Below are 17,465 nucleotides of genomic sequence, written 5' to 3' on the forward strand. Positions count from 1 at the left end.
AGTTTTTCTTTCCAAATGTGTTTTTCCCTTGAAATTGTACAGTTAGGCTTAAGTTGCAAGATCTAAGTCTGGTACTGCCACGTGGGAGGCAATAAGTTCGTTGTCTGTTTTAAAATGAAATGCAAATATGTTGCCTTCAATCTGCCAGGATATTTCAACAGTATTTGTGTAATGCATTGCTGAAAAGTTTGCTTGTTGAGCATTGTGTATGTCTTTTAAGTTATCCATTGATAAAGGGTTGCAGACTTTTCTTCTTTTGCATTATTTATTTCACATTATCCCTTTACATATCAGTAATTCATTTACTGTGTTATAGAATTCTTAGTTTGTGCATTATTTAGTTATGGCAGTTGATCACAGTTTGTTTCATCTAGGTTATAAACATTGTCTTATAAAGTAGTAGTGGTGAAGCTATAACAAAATTATCTAGCACCACAGAAGTGGAAGAGTTCTTATGATGATGGATATTTAGTTCTGTGATGCTGTTTGCATTGAGTGTGTGTGTGTGTTTGTGTGTGTGCATTCGCATGTGTGCGAGAGAGAACGATGTATAGGTTCATAGGTAGGTACAAGGCTATCAGCCCTAGGGCCTATACAAGCCTAGCCAAAAAGGTACCCTGGCTTTCACCATCCAAGAAAATTATTTTCCTGTGCCCCTGTTGAGCAGAGCCAAGGAGGGTGATTCCTGGGGTGAATTTCCCATTTCCCATCCAATCATCAAGATTTTTCTTGAGTGCTAATGAGGAGCTTTGTTTGATATAGATAGGTAGTTTGTTCCAGAGTATGGGAAGTCTCTGGGACAGGAATCTATCCCTCCAGCATGTTCTGTTTATTGTGGTGACAAGGTTTAGGTCCCTAGAGCATGTAGCTCAGAGGGATTGGGATTTCTTTAAGTGGAGCATGTCCAACAGCTCTGGGTTTGACATAGCTTTGTATGTTAGGCAGAGATTGCTCTGAGTAGGCGATATGTGACGGAGTATAGCTGGATTTTTTTGAGACGGTCTACGTAAGGCATCTGTTTGAGGCTGGTGATCCTCTTTATGAGGTATTTCTGCGCCTTTCAAGTTGTTGTAGATGTCTTGTGAGGTACATACCAAAAGGGGTGTTGTACTCTATAATGGGTCTAATGAGTGATGAGTAGAGGGGAACAATTACCTCTTTTTTTCTGGATGAGAAACCTTTTGTGATGTGGTGTGCCACGTAAAAGGATTTCGTGATCACTGTGGCGATGTGATTATCAAAGGAGAGACTACTGTCCACCTGTGTCCCAAGGTCTCTTATCATACTTTCAGTGTTAAGTAGACTACCACCTATGTGGTGGCTCATGGGTACAGAGTTTATACCAAAGGGGTTGAGAGTGCACTTTTTGGCATTGAGCTTGAGGCCATGGCTTTGACACCAGGCATCTGTCTCAGTGAGGCCCTTTTTAGGATGTCTACATCATTAGGAGTTTCAGTTATGGCTCCTAGTTTGTAGTCATCTGCGAACTTCGTTAGCCAAAGACCTTCTCTGTTAGCCTGTACTTCAGAAAAGTAGATACCAAGCAGGAGAGTACCCAGGACTGAACCCTGTGGTACTCCACTTGTCACTGGTCTGAAGTCGGATTTGGAGTTTTCACAGTGTGGGTTCTCTCAGTGAGCCAGTTGGCAACCCATCTTGTGACATAGGGATTTATACCTCGTTTGCAACTGAACTTTATGTATACAGTATGGTATAAAAGCCTAAATAAATGGGAGTCACTGTGTTAGTTTCATCTTGAGAGTAAGTTATTTTAACTTGATTAATTTAAATCTATTTAATGTTCTGTATTCCTAAAGCAGACCTTAAGAATGCACAGCTTTATGTTCTAAATTGTTTCTTTCCCTAGATCTGGTGGCAGTCTTATGTCCAAAAGGTCCTTTGCGTATGCTGGTGGAAACCGCTCAGGAAAGAAATGAAACCCTGTTTCCAGCTCTGATTTATTCTTGTAAGTATTTTATGTTGTTGATCTGAAAGGCAGCAGTTAATAATTGCCTTGAGAGATTGTTGTTTATTCATGTATTACTCTGTCTAATTTGCCTAACTGTGTTGATATCTAGAGCTGTCCTCCTCTCTCCATTTTCATTAACCAATTAAGTGGTCTGGTCAAGCTAGCCTTTTTCAGCCATGACTCTGGTCACACAGTGACAGTTGTCATAGTTATGAGGAGTATGTTACAACATATGCATATTAAGTTGCTCTGTAATTTTCATTTGATACTTAGTGGTACCAAAATATTAAAGTATAAAAGTAAATATATATGGAGGAGCATTAGATGTGCATGTTATTTTGTCATACTGAGGTAATTAAAAAGTATAACTGTCATTAAGGCAACTTCTGATATGCACAGCATGCACGTGAAAGTGAGTTTGATAGTTCATTTGTTGAAAAAAGTCATTAAAAGTTGTGTGGTGAGGGACAGGTGGTGTAAATGGAGTTGACAGTTTTAAAAAGGTTGAAGGGAGTGGTAATGACTGGTTAATGTGATAGCTTGTTAAGTACAGAATTGTGTAAGATGTTGCTAATTTTCAAGCTTATGAAATTGAATGATGGGATTTATAATAGTGAGAGATTAATAATGTTGTTAGGAACAGTGATAAGGAGGTTATTTTAATTGGAACAGTGTGGCACTTAACATACGATTAGATGGAAAAATGAATGCGAAAAAGTAGAGTAGAAACCTAAAAATTAAAGAAAAGCTTTTGTTGTAATTGTAATTATGGAGGTGACTGTGGATGAAGGGTTTCGAGGGAGTTATTTGTGGGATGCATTTACACATGGAGGATGTTTGAAAACGAATATGTCTGAATTGTTTGAAGCTGTCCAATGTAGATTGGTACAAGTGTTAGTGGATATCGCATTTCATACTGCTGATCCTTGAAGTAATTATTATTTGGATTGTTCTTTTAGCATTTGATCTTTTTATGTGGGAAGATTGTTTTTGGTGTTCTACTCTGTGTAAGAAGAGGACATGCCATGAACTGCTCTGCATTTGAAAATTGTTTTCCTGCTACTCCCTTAGTAGAATGTTTTTGACTACCCCTGTACTCTGTATGGGGAAGATGTTTCAGTAGTTACTTAAGTACACAGGCAATCGTGTGCAGTAATTACTACTAAAGATATTCAAATATTCAAGTGTGAATGATGATGAGATGATGATGATGTTGAAGGTGGCCAGGATTCTTGTAGTCATGAAATGTTTGTATCATGTTTAAGTGTGCAGGTATTGTATAACTGTCTGTATGTTAAATTATCTTCCCTGGGTTAAAAAAGCCAGAAGGAGCAGCTTTGTAAATGTTATTTTTTCTGAGTTGCTTAGTGTCAGGATATTCCTTTAGGACACATTCATTGGTTCGTGTATTAGTCGAAATTAAATTCTTTCTAACCTGTCTGTATGGTATAACAGAAGTTCAGTGTTTTAGTCTTTTTTTTGTGCATTCTGTTTATTTTTGGATTTTGCAAGTGTAATAATAGCTCTGTAAATTCATTTCTGCCTTAGGCGTTATGTTTTAGAACTAGATGGAGACAATTCAGTTGCTGAAGTCCAAGAATGGGACAAACCAACACAGTAAAATGATTTATGTTTTGTTTAATAAAACACCATGAGCTTTTAATACAGCAGAATCTTCTGTTAGCAGTTAAAACTAAGTTGTTAAAGTGGGTGGTAGGTATAAAGTGTCTTGTGCTGAGTAAACATCATCAGAGCTTCCAGACATTTGCAGTCTTTATTAGGAAGAGTGTGCCTGGCCTTGTGGCCTGCATGGATTTACCTTGCCTTGGCTAAGATCATGCTCTGTCGTCAGTGAACTCTGTTCTTTCTTAAGTGCTCATGCTTTAGTCTACAGTTATAAGACATTGTAAGAAGATGCTTGCCGGTAGCACTCTATGCATAAATGTTGTGTCTCTTCGGAGTAACACCATACTAGTGGGATGGCTGTTACCAGGCTTCACTGTTATACCCAGAAGAGTGTTTCGCATTGGGCACCAGAGGATATACATTTGACATTAAAGTTCTCGTACTTTGTTGTCCTTGCGTATTGGGAATATAAAGAACATACTTTACTGGAGTTCATTTTTCTGTCTTGCCTTGATGATTGCAGATGTTTGCCAGTGATGATAGTTTTTTTTTTTTTTAAGTAATTAAGAAAATGTGTGCCAGACTGCCTTGACTAGTTGTAACGTATCTTTATAAGGTGTCATTCCCTTTGTATTGTTATACTGTTACAGAATTATGTTCTACGGGTCTGTGTCATAGTTAACAAAGGGACCATGGAACACTTCACTCACCTGGATATCAAGTAATGAAATAAAGTTAAAAAGAAAAAAGAACTCTTTCATGCAGCAGACTAATCCACTGTATTGCCACAGTGGCCAATACAGGCTAAATATAACTATAGCAGTTGTAGCCATTTTCCAGTCATAGACTTTCTTTACCTAGAGTTAAAACCTTTTCAAGGCAACATGCTAATCATTTATAATGTTATGTTACTCATACAAGCTAAACAGCGCTGAGTATGTACTGTGCATATTTTGTACATCAGTACAGTAATGAGATTAGGTCACACATAACAGAGTTAGTGAGATTGATGAAGGTGGGTCGGAGGAAATTTGTTGTAGGCATTCACCATACAGATGTTCTTCACGTTTCACTGTTGCAGTCATTACATTTGGGTAATGTGCTGGAAGGTTGCCCTCAGTCGGCCTGATTAACAAAGTCTTGGGTCCTGCGTCGGTTGCTGTCCCTTCTTCCATAACATCAGGTCATCAGGGGTATAAAACATGCATCCGACGCCATTACATCAGTCTTTCGTGCCGTGCGGTGCCCGAAGCAGAAGCAGTTCGCAAGTGCCGGTCGGCTGACTCCTGAAATTTTCGTTTTCGAGTTTCAGAACTGAAGTCTTCAACTTAAAGCTAAGTACCCCGTTGGGGAATTTTTTTCTTGCTCCTTACTGATGTCAGTAAAAGTTAATAATTGCATTACTTGTGGAAAGCAAATACCTCACAAAGATGTTAATTCTTACTGTATTCCTTGCCTAGGCCCTGACCACGATGTACCTTGCTGTCAGTTTTGTGCTTTATTTAATCAGCTCACTATCCGTCGTTGGTACATTTTTGCTTCTAAATATTTTGGTTCTCAGTTTAATTATCCAGAAATGTCGTCGGTTAGCCATCCGACTACCGGGATACAGAAAAAACACAAAGATAAAGACAGAGACAAGCCACCGAGGTCCAAAACTGCCGAAGACGGTTCTCCTAAGCCAGTCGTCAGTTCGTTGGTACTTAGTGAGGCGCTTTTGCAGCCCCTGATACCCTCTACTTCTCATTCGCAGGTCTCTACTGAGACCCATTCGGAGTCCGGTATGTCGCGAGAGGCTTCACCTATGGAACCCGCGGATGTCGCTATCTTGGATGGGTCCGGAGCCGCTGTGCATGCACCGACTTCTGAGGGTGTATTCAGGCCTACAGACTTGCATATTAAATCGACTCCACCTTCATTACTAAGGCCTAAATCTCCATCTGTGTCTAAAAAACTGACACCCAGGCCACATGTTCAGGCCCCTCTGCCTAAAAAACAAATGATCAAAATGGCTGAAGATCTAATTACTTTAATCAGGGGTAGTCAAACCCCCCCAAGAGGCCTCGGGCTGAGCTTGATTATGAATCTTCTGTTCAGGTTTCTGTTTCTTCTGATTCTTGTAATGACCTGGATTTGTCCATAACTACTCATGAGGATTCTGATGCAGAGGATTCCATTCCCTCTGCTTCCCCTCCTGAGGATTTTTCTTTTGGCAAAACTTTACATACCTTAAGGGAGCATTTCCACTGGGAAAGTCAAGAATTTTTTGATTCAAAAAAGAGGCTTAGGGGTTTCCTTCTTCTGCCTCAGCATAGGCCCTTGGCTATACCTCCTGTACTAGACATGGTTGATGATGTGTTTTCGGAATCCAGTATGGCCCCTGATTCCCTGCCTCCGGCTCCTAGTAAACCTGACAGATACTACAGGGTTCCTGAGTCCCACAAGTTCCTTTTCAAAAATCCTGTTGCAGATCCGGAAACCATTTCCCAGGGGCCCAAGGGCATTAAGGCTTCTACTGCTAAAAATCCTACCCTTTCTGATAGAGACTCCAGGGTGATGGATAGATGGGGTAAGAAGGTTTATACTTCTGCAACCTTGGCAATTCGGGCTTTAAACTGCCAGTTTCATATGTTAAAATATCAACAGCATATTATTGGACTGGTTAAACAGAAAATGATGTTGATTCCTGACTGTGTGGAAAATAATGATTTACATGATTTATTGCATTCTGCTGAACAAGTTGGAAAACGTACTTTGCAATGTGGTTTTGATTCTTTAGAGGCCTCTTGCAGGGCTGCTGTTACTGGGTCTGTGCTTAGAAGGCACGCTTGGCTTAAGGAGCAGTCTCTGCCTGATCATGTTAAAGCAAAATTGTTGGATACTCCTTTAAATCAGGACCGCCTGTTTGGCAGTAAGGCTGAAGAAGTTCTAAAAAAAGATGGAAGATAAAGCTAAATCTATGCAAACTGTTAAGGATTTCTTACAAGTGCAACCGCCAATATTTAGTAGGCACTGGCCTACTAAGAATTGGTCTTTTCCAGCTCCTTCCAGATCCTCTCAAGCCAAACCGAGACACACCAAAAGCACCAGGTTTCAGTCCCAGGGGACTCTAAGAACTAAGCAATGGGGGGGCCTTCACTTCCAAATCTGAAAATAACAAGACACCCCCCTATGGGAAACAGTCTCAGTTACTTCCTTTTAAAATTACCAAGTACTTACCACTTACCTTTTAGCCACCCCTTTGGGGGGAAAGATTGCTATTCATGCAAAGAACTGGGAACTCATAACCCAGGACAAATGGGTTTTAAGTATAGTGTCCCAGGGATACAGATTTCATTTCTACACGTTGCCAACACCAAACGGGTGGCCAGACCTGCCCCCAAATCAGAGGGCAGAGGCTCAAAAACAAGTACTTTCCCTCTTAAACATGGGGGCTATTCAACCAGTACCAGAAGAGGAAAAGGGGCAAGGTTTCTATTCCAGGCTCTTTCTGGTACCCAGAAAAGACAGATCATGGAGTCCAATTCTGGACCTGTCCACTCTAAACACCTTTCTGGACATTACAAAATTCAAGATGCTGACTCTTCACCAGTTGCTTCCTATGCAAGGCAAAGATGCCTGGCTGGCAACTCTAGATTTAAAAGAAACATATACCTGCACATCCCAATCAGGGAATCTTGCAGAAGATACCTACGCTTCAAAGCAGGCTACTTGCAATATCAGTTCTATGCACTGCCCTTTGGCTTGTCTACTGCGCCCAGGGTATTCACAAAGTGCCTGGCTCCAATTATTGCATTTTGCAAGCATAGAAATATTCAAATATATCCATACCTGGACGATTGTCTAATTCAGGCTGAAATCCAGGGCATACTTCTAATCTGGCGTTTGTAAAAAGGGTTCTAACTTGTCTGGGGTGCACCATAAACGAAAATAAATCACAACTGGTACCCTCTCAACCGATTACATTCCTGGGTGCAAGCTTGAATACAACTGCTCAGATGGCTTTCCTCACGCCAGAGAAGCAAATTCATTTAGTAACTTACTTCAAACAAGTGGCCACAAAAACCCTGCTATCTGCAAGACAAATACTGCAAGCCTTGGGGTTCATGGCCTCCTGCATTCTTCTAATTCCATATGCAAGACTGCATATGAGGAAACTACAGTGGTACTTAAAAAGTCTATGGAGTCAACATTGTTACAGCCTGGAAACATTGATTCCTATCATACCTTGCCTATGCCTGGAATTCCTATGGTGGGCAGAGGCCTGCCACCAAAACTAGGGACTGCCATTCACACTACTTCCTGCTGCCCAAACCATAACTACAGATGCATCAGACTATGCATGGGGGGGCTCACCTGGCAGGGAAGTGCATTCAGGGCAAATGGAATCCAAATCAAATGCACCTACATATCAATCAAAAAGAAATGTTAGCTATATAGAATGTTCTGACAACCTTCAAGGACTACATTCTTCCAGGACAACTAATGCTAAAGACGGACAACACCACGGTTATGTAGTCCATAAACAAGAGGGGGGGGGTACACATTCTTACCCCCTATGCAGACTAGCCATGGCATTGTGGAACACAGCCTTGAGCTACCAAGTGCACCTACAAGCTCAATTCCTGCCAGGAAAATTGGATACACTGGCAGACGGACTAAGCAGAAATCTCATGGACCCACACGAGTGGAAACTGGAACCACAGATTTTCAACATGTTGACAAGAAAATGGGGGAGCCCAGACATAAATCTATTTGCCTCCCCCCAGAACTACCAGTTGGACAAGTTTTGCACAAGGATTCCCCACAAAGAAGCCTGGAAAGTGGATGCTGTGTACTTCAGCTGGAAAAACCTATCAGTCTACCCTTTTCCCCCTCTGTCTCTGCTCTCCAAAGTTTTGCTAAATGTCAAACAGGACAAACCAAGAAAGATTTTGATTGCTCCAGACTGCCCACACCAACACTGGTACCCACTCCTGCGCAGTGTGTCGCAAATATCTCCATGTTACCAGCCTCAGACCCCTTCCTTGCTGTCTCAGCAGGAGAACCAAATTCTGCACCCTCAACTTCCAACATTGAACCTTGCAGCCTGGCTAATCACTTAAATTCACCCTTATCATCCCTCAGCAAACCTGTGATGGATGTCATCTTGGAGGCGAGAAGACCTAGTACTAGAAAATCTTATGCTGACAAATGGAAAAGATTCTGTGCCTGGAAACAATCTTTAGGGATGAGCACAGCAGCGCCCAATTTACCTCAGATTTTGCAATACTTAACTGAGATGCTTCACAAGAGCCTGTCTTTTTCCTCTATTAAAATCTACGCTTCAGCTATTTCAGCTCAATATAACACAGAACCACCCCTCTTCTCTCATCCCCTGCTCAAGCAGTATCTCATAGGGGCAAAGAACTTGAGACCACCCAGGAGGTCTCCTACCCCTGCCTGTGACCTTAACTTTGTTTTGAAGAAGCTCACTCTACCTACTTTCGAGCCAGCTGCTACTACAGACTTAAAATTTCTTTCTTGGAGAACAGTCTTCCTTTTAGCAATCACTTCAGCTAGGAGGATATCTGAATTACAGGCCCTTATGGCAGTGGAGTCTTTCATCATCTTTTATGCGGACAGGGTTTCTCTGAGGACTAATCCATCCTTCATGCCCAAGGTGGTTTCCAGTGTGGCTCTTAGTCCATTCATTTGCCAACCTTCTTTCCCAATCCACATAACAAAGGGGAACAGATTCTGCATTCCTTGGATGTGCACAGACAACTTTGATTCTACTTGGACTGGACTAAATCTCGAAGAAAATCTGAACAATTGCTGGTAGCATTTGCTGCAGGGGCAGTGGGGAAGGCTGTTTCAAAACAAACCATTTCTAAATGGATAAGCCATTGCATTCATTTCTGTTATAATCACCATGGAAAACCTATCCCTCTGGGGATCAGATCTCACTCCACCAGGGCTGCATCTACTTCTGCAGCTTTTCACAGAGGTGTTCCTACCAGGGATATTCTAGAAGCTGCTTCCTGGAGTTCTGTACATACTTTCACCAGGCATTATCATTTACCAATTTTCTCCAAATCCAGAGCTGGTTTTGCCACTGCTGTCTTGCAGGGCCTTATAGCTCGCCCTAATGCTGTATAAACTCATCCTTCCAACCATAGCTTTGGGAATCTACCCAAATGTAATGACTGCAACAGTGAAACACGAAGAACATAGTGCAGTTGTGTACACTTACCATAAATGTAAATGTTCGAGTGTATTCACTGTTGCTGTCCTGGTTCCCCTCCCTCCAACCCCCTACTTTTCTCTGGCTATACCACTACTTTCTTTTACTATGCCTAAATCCTTTTTGGTGTATTTGCTTTTGGTTGGAGGTATATTTTTGTGTTTTTAATTTTATTTGCTCCCCATTAGGGGGGCATCTGACATCTGGTGCATGAAAAACTGATGTAATGGCGTCGGATGCATGTTTTATACTCCTGACGACCTGACGTCATGGAAGACGGGACAGCAACTGATGCAGGACCCAAGACTTTGTTAATCAGGCTGACTGAGGGCAACCTGCCAGCAGATTACCCAAATGTAATGACTGCAACAGTGAATACACTCGAACATTTACATTTATGGTAAATGTACACAACTGTACTTTATGTTTTAGTATTTCAGTAGCTGTGCCTTTCATGGTACTGGTTCAACAACACGTAAATCATGAAATGAAAAATAAGTGGTGGCTTTAGCTAACCCTCTACAGACAGCGGTTATAATAAATCAATGTCTGGCCTTAGAAACATCTTCTAATTTGTAATTTTTATAAATGTGTTGAATACAAGTCTAAGTGCCTGCCTCACAAAGAAAAATGGAAGAGTACATGTGAAGCATGCAGGAGGCATAGGTGCATCTGTGTTAATATGAGCACAAATGGTCTCTTGAAGGGGCTTTCTTATAAAAGAAGTATTATGGATCTATCAGTCCAGTTGAAATGTGTGTGCTTACCCATTAGAGTGCTCCGTCTTTCAGTTTCTGTCTGATGCAAAAGAAAGTAGTAGCTTTTGAAATTTTTTGATGTCTTTGGCTCTGGTAATATAAATGAAGCAGTCTTTTAGGAACTGGGTAAAAAATAATATGTTCACCCTCATCTCAAATATGAGGGTAAAATGAATAAAGCTGAATAGTTTGGTTCAGTACAAATCCAGCATAATCTTAAAACATAAAACAGTAATAGAAGGTTGCACTTTTTTTCTGAATGAAAGTTAGTGTAAGGTTTGGATCATATAACTGTCAAATCTAAATCTCTTCTATCTAAAGTTACTACAGAGAACGCTTATGTTAGAAACACCATTGGCTCTGAGTAAGTAAGTTTGAAAGGAGTATTGTTAAAAAATTTAAAATGAAATTGAGGTCTTGATTTAATATGAAAGATTTCCCAGGAGGCTAAAGATACGTTTCACAGTGTGCCCAAATGTCAGAAGAGGAATGCCAAGGTAGGCTGTCTTCTAAAACAACACTGAATTACCTAGTGGACAGGCCAAACCTTCAAAAATAGATGACCTTAGTCGTTAGTGGGAAACCCGAATTATGTGTAACTGGAAGAGTTTGAAGTGACATTTCTCACACCAGTGAGAAACTTTCTTTCATTTTGAATGATAAAATTTCTTATCACAGGTTGCTTAGGACCTAGAACACACAAGAACTTAAAAAAAAAAAAGGTGCCCGTCAGAAGACAGAATTTTAAATCCCAAGGTCAGAAGTGAAATGACTATAAGGATGGTTGAAAAATGTTACCTTCTTTCGGAATCGGAAGGTTAGTTCATAAGAAGACAAGAAGCTCTGCCTCAGATTCTTTGAGAAGTGACACTCTAGGTTGTCTAGGCCAAAACTGTTCTTTGAGACTTGTCTGGATTGTTTCTTGCGGAAGGGTATATAGTGTCTTGTACCCTAGTCCAGAGCTTTAGTAACCAATTTCTCAGAACACAAGTCAGCTCTAGTGTGGTTGATCCCAAGCTAGTTTCCATGTGCAGTCCTGATAAATTGCCTGACTGAAACTGTCTATGAGGATATTGCTTGTGTCTGACATATGTACTTCTTAAAAGTAAGATGAACACGACTATTTTAACAGATGCTTGACTAGATTGCCGAGGCTGTATGACTTTGTTTAACTGTGCCTGTTTATGTACATCACAAAAGCTGAACTGTCCATATTTATCTGCAGACAAATTTACTTTCTTAAAAAATAACGGAGAAGGTTGTTTTGGGAAAATTGTCAGAACTGAAAGTTTGGGACTTGAAACCAGAGCTCAGCATGCATATGTTGAAAATAGGTCTACAGCCACCTGTAAACAAAAGTTATGTACTGAACATAATGCTAGATCCATGTTGTCTTGTTTTTGTTTGGTTCAACCTTTGGATTATTGGATCTAATCAGATCTGACCTAGGTGCCTTTTGGAAACTGTGGATCCAGGGCTCTTTCCCTACCCATAATCTCATCTTCCGCTGAAGTACCTCAGATCGAGTTTGCCAACTCACATTCATACAGTGTATGTAATAACCAACCTAATATGCTAACCCATAAAGAAACCTGGAATTGTCATTTAAAGGGGAAAGCACAAGACAAAGGTTGCTCCAAAGAAGGCCCCAGGTGAGATCCAACTGACCATCAGGAACAGTAGATGACTATTGGAAGGGGGAAGGAGGGAGTGATGTTGATCTGGTTGAAAATGAGAACATGGATCTAGAGTTATGGGTAAGTACATAACTTTCATATCTGATGTTATCTTCTTCATCTGATTCAACTTTTTGGGACAGTTTTCCAAACTGCCAAACACTCTGGTGGTATTAAGGAAGGATATTCTGCAAATGGTGGAGCCAAATGAAGCACATGACCTGGACTGTGCATCTTCTTGTAGTGAGACACAAATGTATGAGCAGTGGATCAAGTTACTACAGCACAAATGTCGTCAATAGGAGCCCTACAAATACAGACAGTAGAGCTATAGCCCTAGCAGAATGAGTCTTTGTTTTATGTAAAGACAGACCTAACTTCTCATAAGCAAATGTTATGCACTCTGTAAGCCACCTAGGTAGAGTAACTTTCGATATGCTTTGGTCATGTTTAGCTTTTGAGAAAACAGCAAACTGGTCAGATTTCCTCATATCCCTGGTCCCATGTAGATAAAATCTGACCTGTCTGTGAACATATGGTAAGTGCAACGTTTACTCTCCTTTGCCAGTATTTTTCCCAAAATTTTCTAATAAATTGTTTGATTTAAAGTTGACTTTGGATGCTATCTCAGGAAAGAAAATGAGGCTGGTTCACAAGATCACACTGTCTTTATGGAAAATCATGTATCTGGGTTTATAAAGCAGTGCTTGTAACAAAGAAATCCTCCTAGCAGAAGTTACTGCCACCAGAAAAATAGTTTTCCAAGAGAGAAATTTTAAGTGCACTGTGGTTGCTGGTTCAAAGGAGAGCTTGAGTTATGGCCTGATCTTTTTCTTGGTGTTTTGGCTTTTCCCGGTTAGGAGTCGCCACAGCGGAACTCCAGTCCTCTAATGATTGGCAGTGGATTTTTATGGTGCCGAGTTGCCATCCCCGATGCCCAGCCTTGAAGGAAGCCACACCCATTCATGCACACATCTACCTGCATGACTTTCAAACGTCACTCGACCGCGGGGAGGACATGCAGACTCCTCACAGAAAGCACTCCAGCCTAGAATCGAACAGGAGAACCTCTTGCTGTGAGGAGACAACACTAACCACTTCACCACCACGGCCTACCGGGTTAAGGCCTGAACCATAAGGTGTAATCCCACAGACGAACTGGGTCCCTAATGGGGGGGGGGGGTCTCAGTAGGAATGTTCCCTTGAGAAAGTTCTTAGAAGTCATAAGTGAAGCTATGGCCATTTGTGTCCAGTGTAAAAGTTAAAATGGCTGTCATTTGTACCTTGATTGTTTAAAAATTGGAGCCCTTGTGGAAGAGGCCTATTAAGCAGTCCAGGATGCAAGGAAGTGGTGCTGAGAAAGCATCTAATCCATTGGAAGAATCCCAGATAGAAAACCATTTCCATTTGTTTTCATAAACCTTTTCCATTTGTTTTCATAAACCTTTTCCATTTGTTTTCATACACATTTTCCATTTGTTTTCATACACATTTTCCATTTGCTTTCGTACACCTTTCTAATTTTTGCTTTTGTGAAGCTGACAGAACGTGAACCACTGAAGAGGACAGCTTGGCATCTATAGCCATAGTCAGAATTGGGGAAAACCATGTGGTTTAGTTTTTATAGTCTGTAGGTCCAGGAAAGGTAGGCTGGATGGATGACTCAGAATTCTGGATGGTGATCCAACATCTAGAATGGATGTACTAGATGAGGCTACGGGAAGGGGAACCAAACCTGCTGGGACCATAGCAGATCATTGAGGATCACCCTGGTCTAGCCCCTTTTGGCTTTCTGAATGAACTTTGTTGTCAAAGGCACAGAGGCCAGTTGTGGACTACAGCATCCCTTGAGGACTGATTATATGGAGGGATCAGTGCAAAGTAACTGCTGCACTTGTTCTTGTATGAAGCAAAAAGATCGCAGTAAGGTTGGCCCCAGTGGTTGAAAAATCTGAGTTGCTGCCATTTGATTGAAGCAGAAGAATGATCCTGCTCATCTTTTTTGTAGAACATTGGAAGTTCCCGGATGCCCATTGCTAAAAGAAAGCAATGGGAAGATGTTGCCAATTGCCGCACACTCATGGCTTCCTGGCAAAGTGGATGCAATTACCACTTGCTTGTTGATCTGCCAGACTTCTACCATGTTTTCCATTTGGATAGAACTCACACCCTTGAGAAGGGAGTGCTAAAAATCCTGCAGTGCCAGGAGGACTGCCATCATCTTTAAGATATTGATGTGAAGATTGGCCTGTAGAGGTGACCAAGAACCTTGACCTGTTTTCCCTTTGAAATACACGGGTTTGATGGGAAGACTAGTTGACCTTCATCTACTGCCAGGAGGTCAACCACCACCTGATATAATTCCTCCAGATAGGTGTTACCTGAATTTGAGCATGTAGAACTGATAAGGGTCCACTGAATCACACGCATGTAATATTTTGCCAGGGTTACTAACATGATTGCTGAAGCCATCAACCCTAGCAAATGAAGGATGTCTCTCACTGAAGATGTACGATAACCTACTGACCGATAAATTTAGCTCTAACTTTACCCATTTCGGCCCTCCATCTGTCTTTCAAGATATACCTGAAACTGGCTTGCCTCAAGCTGTCACAAGACTAAATCATTAAAGTATTGTCAAAAGCTAAAAATACTGCATTTATGGTCCTGATAATATCTCTGAATACAGCTTAAATAGCATGAAACACTATTTGGTCACACCCCTAACAACACTGTTTAGTTTCAGCCCCCCATACAGGTTTTGTGCCAAGTGAATGGAAATTAGTTGCAATCATTCCCTTGCAAAAAGGAAGACCATTCACAGACTCATGCAGTTAGATCCATAACTCTGAACCAACCTCATATTTCATATGCAAAGACGTGGAAAGACTTAACATGGAATTAATCAGTCAAGACATGGGGAGCCTCCAGACACTGGACATGTCTCAGTTTGGATTTGTCTAGGGCAGGTCATGCTTATTCATCCTGGTGGAATTTTTTTTTTTTTTTTTTTTCAGAAAAGATTACCAAAGCAATGGAGCCAAAGCTTTTAACACTATTCCCCACTCAGGCATAATGGAAAAGCCAAATAAATGGGAAATAAACCCCTATGCCACCTGCTGGATTGTCAACTGGTTCACAGATAGGACACAAGAAATCAAAATCGGGGAAGTTACATTCACAAAGAGACCAACCCCTAGTGGAGTCCCCTGGAGATGTTTTTTGTGTTTCATTGTTGCAGTTAAATTTGGGTTATCTTCCTGCAGGTAGCCCTCAGCCGGCCTGAATACCAGAGTCATGGATTCCTGCATCGGATGCTGTCTCTTCTACCTTGACGTCAGGTCGTCAGGGGTATAAAACACGCAGCCGACGCCATTACATCAGTCTTTCTTGCCATGCGGTGCCTGAAGCAGAAGCACTTCGCAAGTGCCGGTCGGCCGACTCATGAAATTTTCATTTTCGAGTTTCAGAACTGAAGTCTTCGAAAAAAGCTAAGTGCCACGTTGGGGATCCTTTTTCTTGCTCTTAACCAATGTCAGTAAAAGTTAACAAAAGTCTTACCTGTGGAAAGCAAATACCTCATAAAGATTTTAATTTGTACTGCATTCTTTGCTTAGGCCCAGACCACGACACCCCTCGCTGTCGGTTTTGTGCCTTATTAAATCCTCAAACTATTCGTCGTCGGTTCATTTTTGCATCAAACTATTTTGGTACTCGGTTTAATTATCCAGAAATGGCTTCGGTAAGCCATCCGACTACCGACATTCTGAAAAAACGTAAGGCTAAAGACAGAGACAGACTGCATAGGTCCAAAACTGCCGACGATGCTTCCGTTAAGCTAGTCGCCAGTTCACCGGTACTCAGTGAGATGCTTTCGCAGCCCCTGATACCCACTACTTCAGATTCACAGGCCTCTACTGAGACCCATTCAAGTCCGGTATGCCGCGAGATGCTTCTTCGACTATGGATCCTGCGGATGTCTCTACCTTGGATTGGTCCGGAGCCACTGTGCAGGCACCGGCTTCTGAGGGTGTATTCAGGCCTACAGATTTGCATTTTAAACCAACGCCATCTTCTTCATCCAGGCCTAAAACTCGACCCACGCCTAGAAAACCGACGTCCAAACCGCACGGTCAGGCCCATATGCCTAAAAAACAAATGTTTAGAATGGCTGAAGACCTTATTACTTTAATTAGGGGAAGCCAACCTTCCCCCTCTAAGAGACCTAGAACTGATTTTCCTTCTGATTCTTCTGATCAGGATTCTGAAATTTGTTTCTTCTGATTACTAGGATTTGCCCTTATCTACCTATGAGGATTGTGATACAGAGGATTCCATTCCCTCTGCTTCCCCTCCAGAAGATTTTTCTTTTGGTGAAACCTTGCACACTCATAGGGAGCATTTTCCGCTGGGAATCCAAAAAGAGGCTTAGGGAATTCTTACTCCTCCCTAAACACAGGCCTTTAGCTGTCCCTCCTGTTCTGGACATTGTAGATGATGCCTTCTTGGAATCTAGCCTAGCCCCAGACACTTTACCTCCAGCTCCCAGAAAACCTGACCGGTATTACAGAGTACCTGATTCTCACAAGTTCCTCTTCAAGAATCCTTCTGTGGATCCAGAGACCATTTCCCAAAGACCAAAGGGCATTAAGGCTACTGCTGCTAAAAACCGTACCCCCTCTGATAGAGATTCTAGGGCCTTGGACAGATGGGGTAAGAAGGTATAAACTTCTGCTACTTTGGCCATTAGGGCCTTAACTTGCCAGTTTCATATGTTAAAGTATCAGGAGCATATTATGGGACTACTTAAACTGAAAATTATGTTGATTCCTGACTGTGCTGAACATAACGAATTACAGGATTTAATGCACTCTGCTGAACAAGTTCTCTAACTCAGTTGGTAAAATATGGAATTAACTACTACAAGACCTTACAACCCTAACCTCTCTCCCACTATTTAAAACTAACCTAAAACTTTTCTTCTCCAACCACTGGTTATGTTCTTGTACTAACCCTGCCGAGCTGTTATTCTCTAATCCATCTGCTACCCACATAACCTATTTTTTTTTCTACCTTAAATCTTTAAGTACCCAATCTATACTCAAATCTTCACTCTTAATTCCTATCTCAGTCACTACTTAGTACTACTTAGTACTACTTACCATGCACAAAACCTACCAGATACTGTACTTATATTTCTCTTTGTATAC

General features: G+C 41.4%; 1 protein-coding gene across 6 annotated transcripts in view; it reads left to right on the top strand.

Annotated features, from left to right (window-relative positions):
- The window catches only part of PSEN1 (presenilin 1), a 1,663,637-nt gene that overhangs the window by 1,201,897 nt on the left and 444,275 nt on the right, over window positions 1-17,465 (top strand). For all 6 annotated transcript variants that reach the window (XM_044074674.1, XM_044074678.1, XM_044074677.1 and 3 more), the window contains one exon: window positions 1,868-1,966. In XM_044074674.1, the coding sequence (XP_043930609.1) occupies window positions 1,868-1,966 (99 nt within the window). The remainder of the gene's footprint in view (window positions 1-1,867; window positions 1,967-17,465) is intronic.

The sequence above is a fragment of the Protopterus annectens genome, chromosome 6.part0 (assembly GCF_019279795.1).
Source record: "Protopterus annectens isolate FY-2018-M chromosome 6.part0, PAN1.0, whole genome shotgun sequence".
Lineage (NCBI taxonomy): Eukaryota > Metazoa > Chordata > Ceratodontiformes > Protopteridae > Protopterus > Protopterus annectens.